The sequence below is a fragment of the Calidris pugnax genome, unplaced genomic scaffold (assembly GCF_001431845.1).
Source record: "Calidris pugnax isolate Ruff unplaced genomic scaffold, ASM143184v1 scaffold106, whole genome shotgun sequence".
NCBI classification, from domain to species: domain Eukaryota; kingdom Metazoa; phylum Chordata; class Aves; order Charadriiformes; family Scolopacidae; genus Calidris; species Calidris pugnax.
In genome coordinates this window covers 6,973-19,470 of record NW_015090824.1, presented here as the reverse complement: position 1 = coordinate 19,470, position 12,498 = coordinate 6,973, and the positions used below count along the sequence as shown (strand labels likewise).

The 12,498-nt window shown below is 63.8% G+C and overlaps 1 protein-coding gene across 1 annotated transcript; it reads right to left on the bottom strand.

Annotated features, from left to right (window-relative positions):
• Positions 1–1,740: 1,740 nt before the first annotated feature.
• Positions 1,741–8,889, bottom strand: TRPV4 (transient receptor potential cation channel, subfamily V, member 4). Its single transcript, XM_014940023.1, has 16 exons — positions 8,491–8,889; positions 7,318–7,490; positions 6,946–7,098; positions 6,269–6,409; positions 5,501–5,799; positions 4,759–4,938; positions 4,522–4,680; positions 4,298–4,390; positions 4,038–4,111; positions 3,762–3,927; positions 3,543–3,609; positions 3,021–3,337; positions 2,795–2,922; positions 2,457–2,578; positions 1,946–2,250; positions 1,741–1,890 (listed from the first exon to the last, which is right to left on the bottom strand). The coding sequence occupies exons 1-15, from the start codon at positions 8,856–8,858 to the stop codon at positions 2,108–2,110; spliced, it is 2,583 nt and encodes an 860-aa protein (XP_014795509.1). The 5' UTR covers positions 8,859–8,889; the 3' UTR covers positions 1,741–1,890; positions 1,946–2,107.
• Positions 8,890–12,498: the final 3,609 nt, after the last annotated feature.

The window sequence follows — 12,498 nt, the reverse complement described above, 5'->3', positions numbered from 1 at the left end:
CCCCGCACCGCAGCCGGGTACGGCAGCTCTGCGCTGCGGCCGTGCACTATAGTGGTGCACCACAGCTGTGCACTGCCGCCGTCTACTGCACCTTTACCCTGCGGCCGTGCACCATAGCCGTGCACCATAGCCGTGTGCTGCACCTGCACGCTGCAGCCATGCATCACAGCCGTGCACTATAGCCATGTACTGCACCTCTACATTGCAGCCATGCACCATAGCTGTGCACTATAGCTGTGCACTGCATCTGTACACTGCAGCGTGCACCATAGCCATGCACCACACCTCTACACTACAGCCATTCACCATAGCTGTGCACCATAGCCGTGCACTATAGCTGTGCACCTTAGCCGTGTACTGCAGCCATGCACCACAGCCGTGCACTATAGCCATGTACTGCACCTCTACACTGCAGCCATGCACCATAGCTGTGCACTATAGCCGTGCACTGCATCTGTACACTGCAGCGTGCACCATAGCCATGCACCACACCTCTACGCTACAGCCATTCACCATAGCTGTGCACCATAGCCGTGCATTATAGCTGTGCACCTTAGCTGTGTGCTGCACCTGCACACTGCAGCCATGCATCACAGCCGTGCACTATAGCCGTGCACCATAGCTGTGCACCATAGCCATGCACCACACCTCTACGCTACAGCCATTCACCATAGCTGTGCACCATAGCCATGTGCTGCACCCGCACACTGCAGCCATGCACCACAGCCGTGCACTATAGCCGTGCACCATAGCTGTGCACTGCAGCCATGCACCATAGCTGTGCACTATAGCCGTGCACTGCACTTCTACACTACAATCATCCACCATAACCATGCACCTCAGCCTTGCACGCTGCACCTGTACACTGCAGTCATCCACCATAACCATGCACCTCACCCATGCACGGCATCTGTGCACTGCAGTGTGCACCAGAGCCATGCACTGCACCTCTACGCTACAGCCATTCACCATAGCTGTGCACCATAGCCATGTGCTGCACCCGCACACTGCAGCCATGCACCATAGCTGGTGCACTATAGCCGTGCACTGCACCTGTACACTACAGTCATCCACCATAGCCATGCACCTCAGCCGTGCACTGCACCTGTACGTTGCAGCCGTGCACCATAGCTGTGCACTATAGCTGTGCACTGCACCCCTACGCTACAGCCATGCACCACAGCCATGCACTATAGCTGTGCACCACACCTCTACACTGCAGCCATGCACCACAGCTGTGCACTATAGCCGTGTGTCATAGTCATGCACCACAGCCGTGCACCACAACCATCCAGCACAGCCATGTGCTGCAGTTGTGCACCACACCAGCGTATCACAGCCGTGCACCACTGGCCGTCCACCACCAGAGAAGTGTGGTGGTGCCAGGGCCGGGATCTCCAGGGCTGTGAGGGCAGCGCCGGGTGCTGCAGCCAGCCATGACCTGGCACAGCCCTGCCCGTCCTGGGCGCTCTGCTGCGTGTCCCGTGCCTGCTCTGCAGCATCACGGTGCCCCACCAGGCTGGCAGCACGGAGTCCCACAGGAGGGTCCATCTGTGGAGGAGTGTGAGCTCAGGGTGCTGGGGGGCCACCAGCATGGCACGGCACAGGGACAGGGTCCTGCCACCCTCCCGGTGCCCGCAGCGATGCTCTCCCAGCTGGAATCAGCCCGTGCCAGGAGGAGGAGGAGGTGGTGGCAGGTCAGTCTTTATTACTAAATAAATAGTCGTATAAATCTTGTGCAAAAACGTGTGGCAAAAAAAAAAACCCTTGGTGGGCAGAGGGGGCCCACGGCACGAGGGTCTCGGTGTGGCACGGCCGAGGGCCCCGGGGTGGCAAAGCGAAGCGGTGGCACTGGAGCCCGTCTGTGCAAACCGGAGACCCCCCCAGCACCTCCCGTCCAGGCTGGACACCCCCTGGGCCGGTGGCCACCAGAGGGATGGAACACCTCCCGTCCAGGCTGGACACCCCCTGGGACGGTGGCCACCAGAGGGATGGAGGCTGCGTAAATCCCTGAGGAGCAGACAAGCACCATCCAACCCAGTCCATGGTTCTGCTGGAAGGTGCCCTGGCCGTGCCGGGGCCGTGGTGGAGTCCGTCGGCCGCCGCGCTAAAGCGGGGAGTTGGAGGCCTGGCCGTGCCGCCGTTCCCGTGTCTCCGCTGTCCCCACCGTCCCCAGGGGCACCACCACCTCCTCGGGCTGGCAGCTCTTGTTCAGCTCCACCACGCGTGGCACCACCGTCGACCAACGATCTGCGAAGACGGTGGGGGCTTTGGCAGAGCCAGGAACCTGGGGCTGCTCCCCACTTGGTGGTCAGCCCCACACCACCCTGCCCCCAAAGCAAATCTGCTCCTGGGGCTCATCAGGGGCTGCAAAGAGCCTCCTGAGGGATGTTCTCAGCCCACCTCCGTGCTCACCTCCCCACAGCCCCCGAAGGATGGTCCAAGCCCACACTCACCTCTGCGCAGCCGCCCCACGGTGTGGGAGAAGCCGTAGTACTGGTACGTGTCGCTCTTGCCTGGGTCCTCGCTGATGATGCCCAGATTCTGGTTCCAGTGGGACCAGTTCACCTCGTCCACCCTGAGGGGAAGGTCAGACCCTGAGGAGCTGCACGGAGAGGCTGGGAGCCAAGGCGGCAGCTCCTGCGTCCTTCTGCCATCCCACCACCTGCCCCCAGGTTAGTACAAACTACCCGGCAAATGAACACATGACGCCAGCACCCCAAAATGCTCCTCACTGCGGTGGGAGAGTCTCCACTGCTCCTGGTCCCCAGCTCCCCAGGGCACCTGCCTTTACCTGAAGCACCAGCGACGGTCGGGGGTCCCATCGGTGCCCTTCCCCACGGTGACCATCTCCCCCGAGCGGAAGGCTCTCCGCAGGAACACAGGGAAGGAGCGCTCGATGTCCAGGATGGTGGTGGCCCACTGCCAGGGACACCAGGGACCCCTCAGCCACTTGGGGATGGAGGCATGGGGGTCCCTCACCCAAGGTGGTGCTGCTTTGATGGAGCTTGGGGTGGTACCTGCAGCTTCCAGATGTGCTTGCTCTCCTTGGAGACTTGGCCCACGGTCTCACCCATGAGAGCGATAAGCATGTTGAGGAGGAGGACGAAGGTGAGGATGATGTAGGTGACAAGGAGGATGATGAAGACACCGGGGTACTTGGCGCTTTCGAGCATCTCCAGGTCGCCCATGCCGATGGTGAGCTTGAAGAGGTCGAGCAGGAAGGTGCTGAAGGTCTGGCTGTCCCGGCAGGAGGGGTAGGTTGGCACCGTGCAGTTGGACTGCTCCTCACCACAGGACTCACTGCTGGGACACGGGTTGAGGAGGGACACCAGAGCTGGGGGAGAAGGGACAGGGACGGTGAGTCTGCAGGGGCAGTGGCGAGGATGGAGCCCACAAAAGGCCCATGTGTGGCTCCATGCCAGCCAAGCCCCTCTCCACCAGAGGAGGAGGCAGGTGGGATGGAACGGGGCCTCCACAGCCCCCTGCCTAGCCATGGCTCGTCCTTCCCCCAAGCCCCATCTCATCAGCCAGGTGCCTACCTGATGCATAGCCAATCATGAAGAGCAGGTAGACCAGGAGGAAGCGGAAAAGGTCTTTGAAGAGGATCTGCAAGTGATGGAGAAGGGGGTGAGATGTGCTGGACCTAAAGAAAGCATGGAGACCCTAAAGAAAGCATGGAGAACCCTCCTTTTGGGCCACACACCCATAGTGGGATCAGCCCAGCTGGAGAAGGAGAAGATCCTCCAACCCCACCAGACCTTCTGGATCATGATGCTGTAGGTCCCTGTCAGCTTGAGCCCCCGGGTGAAGTACAGCGCGTTCATCCAGCCCAGGACCAAGGCGAAGACCATGACAGCCAGGTATGCCTCGATGCCACCCAGGTACAGCCCCGCCGTGACAATCACCAGCACCGAGTAGATGAAGCTGGAGGAGAGCTGGTGTCAGAGCCCACACCCACAGCCACCACCAGCAACCAGCCCTTTCAAGCCCGGGGGTGCTGTGGCTCAGCGTGGCCCCAGGGGTTCCCCACTTACTAGAGCAGCTGGAAGGAGCCATCTATGAAGAAGGAGTTGACGCCTGGGCACTTCTTCATGAACAGATCTTTGATCTGGGGACGAGAGGGAGAGGTTGGGAGGAGGTCAGAAGACCATAGCAGGTTCCTGGTGTCCAGGGGGCATCACAGCAGGGGCTGATGCCTTGGGACACGGGGCTGTCACCCTCAAGTCTCTCCTTGCATGGAGACCACAAGGGCTCAGCTATCCCACGGGAGGACCCCCTGCCTCACCACACTGACGTTTGTGAAGAAGAAGAGGATGCCGGTGAGAAGGGTGATGATCTCCCCAGCCAGGCGCAGGTAGTCAACGGTGGTGGTGTACGGGTAGGGGGGCTGTGGGGAGAGGAGAGGAGAGAGCTGAGCTGCTCCACCATCCCAGGGCTGCTTGGGGCAGAGACCCAACAAACCCCCCTGGCCAGGAGGAGCTGGCCCCTGGGGCTGTGCCACGGTGCCATGGGACTCACGGTGCCTTCCATGGGGCGGTAGTAGGCGACGAGGGTGAAGATGACCATGGCGCAGAGGTAGGAAACCACGCTGATGTAGAAGGAGACGGCCCCAAACTTGCGCCACTTGTCACGCAGCAGCTCGTTGATGGGCTCCACCGCCAACATCTCATGGCGGTTCTGGTGGGACACGAGCACCGTCAGTGGGGAGCTGGCCCTGTGGACCCCCCCCAAGACCCTCCCGACTCACACACACACCTCAATCTTGCTGTTGTAGACGAGGATCTCCAGCACGGACACCTCCTCCCCGCAGGTGTCCAGCGAGGAGAGGTCGTAGAGGGAGGAGTAGACGGGGCCGTACGCCCAGTCCTTGAACTTCCGCGAGAGGTGCCGGGCGTCCTCGTCCGTGATCTCCCGACGGATGATGTGCTGGAAGATCTGCAGGAGGGAGGACCACTCACCATGGGCCAACCTGTACCCAACTCACCATGGGCCAACCTGTACCCAACCTCCTCCCACCCCACCCCAGGTACATCCTCTCCTGCTGCTGCACACCCCAACCCACCCCCTGCACCCTTGGGGTGCTCCTGGGGTGCAGGGACACTGTCGCAGTGGGCAGCCCCCCAGGATGCTCCAGCTTCTGCATTTTTAACACAACCCCCCTACACACACACACAGAGCTGGAGGATGAGGGGAAAGGATGAGATGAGCCAAAGACCTGGGGTTAATTGGGGAAAGGTTAATTAGCCAGGTTAACAGGTTGCACGTCAGGTTTCCAGCATCATCTACAGAGGGAAGCCGTGCTTGGGGAAAGGTTAATTAGCCAGGTTAACAGGCCGCACGTCAGGTTTCCAGCATCATCTGCAGAGGGAAGCCGTGCAGGCAGGGACATGCAGTGAGTGTGACAGTGCTCAGCCAAGAGCTAACAGGGGCTCAGCCCTTGAAGCCGGGGACAGCATGGTCCCAGCTTGGGGTGTGGGGTGTGGGGGGGTCACCGTACCCCAATCTTGCCGGTCTTGGCAGCCATCATGAGGGGGGAGAGACCGTCGTTGTTGAGCAGAGCCTCCAGGTTGGTGTCGGGGAAGAGCTTGGCGCACTTGACGAGGAGCAGGTCGTACATCTTGGTGACGAACTTGGTGTTCTCCCGGGTGTTGTCGGCGATGGCGACCAGGGCGTGCAGCACGGTGTTGCCCCGGGAGTCCTGGCGCCGCAGGTCCGCCTGCTTGTGCCCGTTCTCCGTCAGGTAGTGCACGATGTGGGGCTGGTTGGTGCAGGCGGCCAGCGAGAGGGGCAGCTCGCCTGGGGGGGACAGCACATCGTTTGGGTGCCCATCACCCTCACCCCACCACGGGGCCGTCCCCGGGGCTCACTGGGTCCCCCCCGGATGAGGGGGGAGAGACCGTCGTTGTTGAGCAGAGCCTCCAGGTTGGTGTCGGGGAAGAGCTTGGCGCACTTGACGAGGAGCAGGTCGTACATCTTGGTGACGAACTTGGTGTTCTCCCGGGTGTTGTCGGCGATGGCGACCAGGGCGTGCAGCACGGTGTTGCCCCGGGAGTCCTGGCGCCGCAGGTCCGCCTGCTTGTGCCCGTTCTCCGTCAGGTAGTGCACGATGTGGGGCTGGTTGGTGCAGGCGGCCAGCGAGAGGGGCAGCTCGCCTGGGGGGACAGCACGTCGTTTGGGCGCCCATCACCCTCACCCCACCACAGGGCCGTCCCCAGGGCTCACTCGGTGTCCCCCCGCGTGTCCCACCAGCTCCCTCCCTGCTCACCAAAGTAGAAGTAGCCACCCTCGTCCTTGGGCTGGAAGAAGCGGCCGCGGGCCTGGGCGTGCACGTCTGCTCCCTTCTCCACCAGCAGCTCCACGTAGTGCTTGCAGCGGCGCTCGATGGCGATGTGCAGGGCTGTCTGACCTGAGATGCTGGCACCCGTCAGCCCCCACCTCACCCCATGACTTCCCTTGGGCTCCTAACCCCCTGCCCCGAGTCCCGCTGCCTCCCCAGGGTCCTCGATGCTCTGGTCCCCAAGCCCTCCAGCATCCTCCACCTCCCCCAGCATCCTCAATGCTCGGGTCCTCAAGCCCCCCAGCATCCCCCATCCTCCTTGGGGTCCTTGATGCTCTGGTCCCCAAGCCCCCCAGCATCTCCCATCCTTCCCAGGGTCCTCAATGCTCTGGTCCCCAAGCCCCCCAGCATCTCCCATCCTCCTTGGGGTCCTCAATGCTCTGGTTCCCAAGCCCTCCAGCATCCTCCATCCTCCCCAGAGTCCTCAATGCTCTGGTTCCCAAGCCCCCCAGCATCTCCCATCCTCCCCGGGGTCCTCAATGCTCTGGTCCCCAAGCCCTCCAGCATCCTCCATCCTGCTCAGGATCCCTGCTGCTCCAGTCCCCAAACATCCACAGGATGTCCCATGCCCAGGCAGGGCCAGCAGTGGCCCCAAGCCCCCCTACCTCGGTAGTAGACATCCCTGAAGGGCGAGTTGATGAACTCCCGCATGTTGCCCGTCTTCTCGGCGATGTCCAGGAGGAGGGGGATGGTGTCGTTCCTGCCCCCGCTCAGGTTGAGCAGCGCCTTGGGCAGGCAGGTCTTCCCCGTGGAGGGCTCTGGGAGCAGAAGGTGTTAAGGGCCGGGGGGGGGACTGGGGTGAACCCCCCCCCAGGCTATGGGGGTGCCCAGCCCCACAACCCTGCACTCCCTGGCCAAATGCCCAGCTCATCCCAGGCAGTTCACACCACAGCCCCTCGTGCCAGGGCTGTGCATCACCATCACCGTGGGGACACGGGGACCACCGGTCCCTGGGGGGTGCAAGCCCAGGTGCTCACCTCGAAACTCCTCATCCGTGAGGCGCTTCTTGTGGGTGAGGAGGAAGGAGAGGAGCCCATCCAGGCCAGCCGGGGACCCCCGGGACACGATGTCGAAGAGGATGGGTCTGTTGAAGACCTTGAGGACGGGGGGTGGGTTGGGAGCCGGCCCCTTCGCGCCCGGTGTCTGCTTCCTGCGGGAAGAACAGCAGCTCTGGATGGAGACCAGAGCCATCTCCCACTCGTGCAATGAGCTTGAGGTGACTCAGCTGCACTGGGGGGGGGGGGGCCCGGCTGGGGTCACCCACGGGGCTGGGGCAGTCTCCCCACCCACGGCAACCCATTGCTCCCAGTATGAGTCACCGGGGCTGGTGGGTTCCTTGCCAGCTCCTGTTTGGGCACCGCAGCATTTTGGGCCCCCAGCCGTGCTGTGCCGTGGGCCCGGCCACGCTCCAGCGCCGCGGGTGAAGCCAAACCGGTCGGAGCAGTCGGTGGCAGCGGGACGGACCGGGGACAACCGGAAAATAGGGGGAGGAGGGACAGTGGCTGCCCCAGACGGAGATCTCTGGGGCTGGGGGCACGGGGGGCACACCAGCCCCCTTCTACCCACCCACATCCCTGCCCACCCAGGGGTCCGAGCTCCCCCAGGGGGCACAGGGACACCCCTCTGCCCCGAGCCAGGCTGCACCCCCGGGGTGGGGACGGTGGCTGGGGGCCACGGCAGCCGCCCCAGGTGCCCGGCACAGAGGGGCATTGTGTGCCCGGCGGCGGGTTGGCCCCCCCCGGGCTCCGGTTTCCTGGCGCAGGAGGGTGGAGGCCCTCCTGAAAAGCCCTTTCATGCCGGGGAGCCAGACGTCCTCACGGGCCAGGGGAGCGGCCTGGGCGGACAGAGCCTCTTTCACGGGGCCAACAAGGGGGAAGGGGAGCCACGCTCCCGGCCCCACGGCACCGTGGGGCTGCAGACCCACACCACAACACGCCACAGCCCCAGTGCTGCCCCTGCGACCAGCTCGGGGGGGGCTGGCCCACCTGCGTGCCACCCGCTGTACAAATCACCCCAAAATGCCACTCCAGAAGCCACGGCGGTGGTGGGGGGGGTCTGTCCCTGTCCCCACCTGCCTGGCACCCCCACATTCTGCTGCCATAAACCCCCCCACCGGCACCGGGGTGCACGGCCACCCCCCCCCTACTCACTCCACGACCCTCCTGCGCCAGCGCTTGTTCTCGCTGGGGTGGTGGCGGTAGGTGCCGTAGTCGAAGAGAGAGTCCATGGGGGCTTTTTTGGGTCCAGGGACCACGGCCGACTCGTAGATGGTGGATTCCAGCAGCTCCATGGGCTTCGGGGGTCCTTTCCGGAAGGCGCCGTGGAATTTCATGCGGAGGTTTTGTTTGCCATCCCCAGCACCGGGGGGGCCCCGGGCAGCCTCGGCGGGGGACGGGGTGTCCTCGCTCTCAAAGAGGTTGGCCAGTGAGGAGAGGGGGAAGGAGTCATTCTGGAGGGACCCATCATCCCCCAGGCCCTCCCCGGCATCGCCGCGAAGGGGGTCTTCAGTATCTGCCATGGTCCCTGGCCGGAGGGATGGGCACGAGCAGCCTGGGGGGGGCTGCAACCCCCAGCTCCTTCCACGAGAGCAGGAAACCTGGCAGAAGGAAACCCAGCGTCAGCCCCAAATAATCCCTGTCCCCCCATCCTCTCCCACGGGGCACACGGGAGCAGGTCCCTCTCCATCCCCAGCAGCAGCTGGGGCCAGTGGGACCCCCCCCAACATAGCCCAGGGTGTCCTGGCCAGCCCTGGCTCTCCTCACCGACCACCTACCCGGCCACGGGGACCCCCTCACGTCTGTGGAGGCCCCACCACGGGCTGCAGAGCTGCTGGTTTCAAAGTACAGCCCTAATGAGCGAGGGCGAGCCCGGCCCCGCTGCCCCCCCCGCTGCGGTCAGCCGGGGTGCAGCCCAGGACAGGGCACAGAGCAGACCCTGTGCGCTCCCATCTGCCGCCCAAGGAAAGAAAACATTCCTGGGATACACCCTGCGCCCGGGGAAGGGCCCGGAGGCAGTGGGGAATCATCACCACAGCGGGATTGGGGCAGGTCCTCGATGCCCCCACCTCTCCCACAGCCCCAGGGGGCTCGGTGTGACCCGGCTCTGGGTGCCCACCGTGCTGTCAGGGCCACGGGGAGGAGGACAGACATGGGGCAGGGGAGCTACAGCCTGAGGGAAGGCAGGAGCAGCGGTTAGGACAAGAAATTACGGGTTTAGGTTGCCCAGAGGGAGATGGGAGTGCAGGAGAGCCACGCTACCAGCACGGAGAGCAAAGCACCGCACCGTGCCACTGGCATCACCGTGCCCTGCCAACGGGTCTCACCAGGACCTGCAGGGGCACCAACAGGGAAGGCAGACACATCAGTGACCCGGGGTTGTCCCCCAACCCCGCTTTCCACAAAAACACAGCCGTGAAACACATGGGATAACTCCAAAGGCTCAGCCCAGCTCCTGCCCCTGGGGAGCTCAGCCCTCCCTGCAGATCCCGGGACAGAAAAAGCAGCCGGGAAACGTATCATTTTCTGCTGGGCTGCAGCTTTGTACAACAAGCCATAATGGCAGGCTGGGCCCTCCCGGGGCAGGCAGGGATCCCCGCCGGAGAACGTGCTTCTAATTAGGCAGCGTGTCCCACAGCCGCCCATGGCAGCCCCGTGGTGGGAGCACACGATGCTCCCACAGACACAGGGAGGGGGACAAGGGCTGCCAACAGCCCCCCAAACCCGGCAGCAGCAAGAAGGGGGGAGCTCAGGGCAGCAGCATCCTCCTCCCCACCGCCCTGGGGGATGCCCAGCAGGGATGGTGCAGCCCTGGGGAGATGTGGGGCAAGCCACCGAGCCGACACCGTGTCCTCCTCCTTGCTGACTTCCCTGCCATGGCCCTCTCTGCAAGAAATTCCACAAGCACCTGCCAAAGCCCGCAGGTCCCACACCCTGACCCCGGGCAAACACGGGCCCTCGCATGGCCGATTTGTCCTTGGAGAGCAGAGGGGATTGCCAAACACACCAACCCCCCGGGCTACGCACGGGGACGGTGGGGACAGAGCACCTAACTCCTCAGCTGTGCTGGGAATCCCAGCCCCAGGACAAGTGTAGCTTCAGGAAAAAGTCCAAACTCATCAGGAGCTGTCACATGTGGCCGGAGCCCAGGGCAGAGCCTGGCACAGGACACTGTTCCCTGTAGGAAGTGGCTGGGGACTCAGCCGGGGGACAATCCCGAGGCTGGAGCCTGGGAAGACGTGGGGCAGAAGTTGGGGGACAAGAGGAAAGGGCAGGTGGGGCTGGGACCAGCGCCGGGGCAGGAAGCTGGCATCGGAAACGCCGGGCTCACCAGCCGGTGCCGTCAGCCCGGGCGCTCCCCACGGGCACCGCCGCTGCCAGGAAAGGTGCTGTCAATGGGGTTTTATTTGGCTTGTTAGTTATTTGAGGTTGGTTTGTTGGGTTTTTTTATTATTATTATTTTTCAGACTTCCTCACCTCATGGAATAAATGATTCAAGGCGCAGCTCCCCGCGTGCCCAGGCTCGCCCGCGCGGCCCCGGCTCCAGCATCCAACACAAACTCTCCCGCCCGCTCCTGCCTCTCCCCAGCTTCCCACCACGTTCCCTCCCAGCCAGACCCAGTCCCCCCAGTTAGTGCCCCAGCTCCAGCCCCATCAGAGGGGCAGGGACGCTGGCACCGACACCGGGACGTGCCGTGGGTGGGCATCAGGGAGGATGCCCCTATTAGGGGGTGGTGCAGACTTCACCACATGAAAGTGTTCCTCAAACCAAAGCGTGAAGGGCTCCAGGTGGGAGTGAATCACTGAAACCACATCGTGTTCACGTTCAGCCCTGGTGGAAACGCTCATCCCGAGCGAAGCAGCCACCTCCCAAAGGAAACCACACCCCGGGGGCCATGCTCACCTGGGTGAGGGCCATGAACTTGGTCCAACGGATGAGCTTCAAAGCTGTTGGTAACCCCTTTCCAAAGGGAACACACCCAGCACCTCACCCTTGGAGCAGTGAGCCCCCACATTGACCAGACAGGTCAGGACCCCCAGTGGTGCCACGGGGAGGCCATGGGGCTGTACATCCTGCAGTCCTGTCCTGTCCTGAGGGCTCCATCCTGCCCCGAAGGCTCCATCCTCCCTGGGCCCCTGTGTCCTGTCCCGGGGGCTCCATCCTCCAGTGACCAGACAGGTCAGGACCCCCAGTGGTGCCACGGGGAGGCCATGGGTGAACTTGGTCCAACGGATGAGCTTCAAAGCCGTTGGTAACCCCTTCCCAAAGGGAACGTACCCAACACCTCACCCTTGGAGCAGTGAGTCCCCACAGTGACCAGACAGGTCAGGACCCCCAGTGGTGCCACGGGGAGGCCATGGGGCTGTACATCCTGCAGTCCTGTCCTGTCCCGAGGGCTCCATCCTGCCCCAAAGGCTCCATCCCACCTGAGTCCCTGTGTCCTGTCCCGGTGGCTCCATCCTGCTCCAGGGCCTCCATCCTATCCCAGTCCTTGTGTCCTGCCCAGGGGGGTCCATCCTGCCCTGGGGGCTCCATCCTACCGTGGTCCTTGTGTCCCGCCCCGGGGGCTCCATCCTACCCTGGTCCCCATGTCCTGCCCTGGGGGCTCCATCCTACCCTGGTCCCCGTGCCCTGTCCCGGGGGCTCCATTCTATCCTGGTCCCCCTGTCCCTGTGTCATGCCCCAGGGGCTCCATCCTCCCCTGGGGGCTCCATCCTATCCTGGTCCCCATGTCCTGCCCCAGGGGCTCCATCCTGCCCTGGTCCCCATGTTCTGTCCCGGGGACTCCATCCTCCCCCGGGGACTCCATCCTTCTCCATCCTGCCCTGGGGGCTCCATCCTACCCCGGTCCCTGTGTCCTGCCCAGGGGGCTCCATCCTGCCTGGGGGACTCCATCCTATCCTGGTCCCCATGCCCTGTCCCGGGGGCTCCATCCTGCCTGGGGACTCACTCCATCCTGCCCTGGTCCCCATCTTCTGCCCAGGGGGCTCCATCCTCCCCTGGGGACTCCATCCTCTCCCGGTCCCCATGTCCTACCCCGGGGGCTCCATCCCCCCCCGTTGCCCGTGTCCCGCCCCGGTACCTGCGTCCCATCCCGGTCACCCCCGCGGTCCTCCCGTCCCCCCCGTTTTTGCGGGACCCCGCAGCGCCCCCACCCCCGC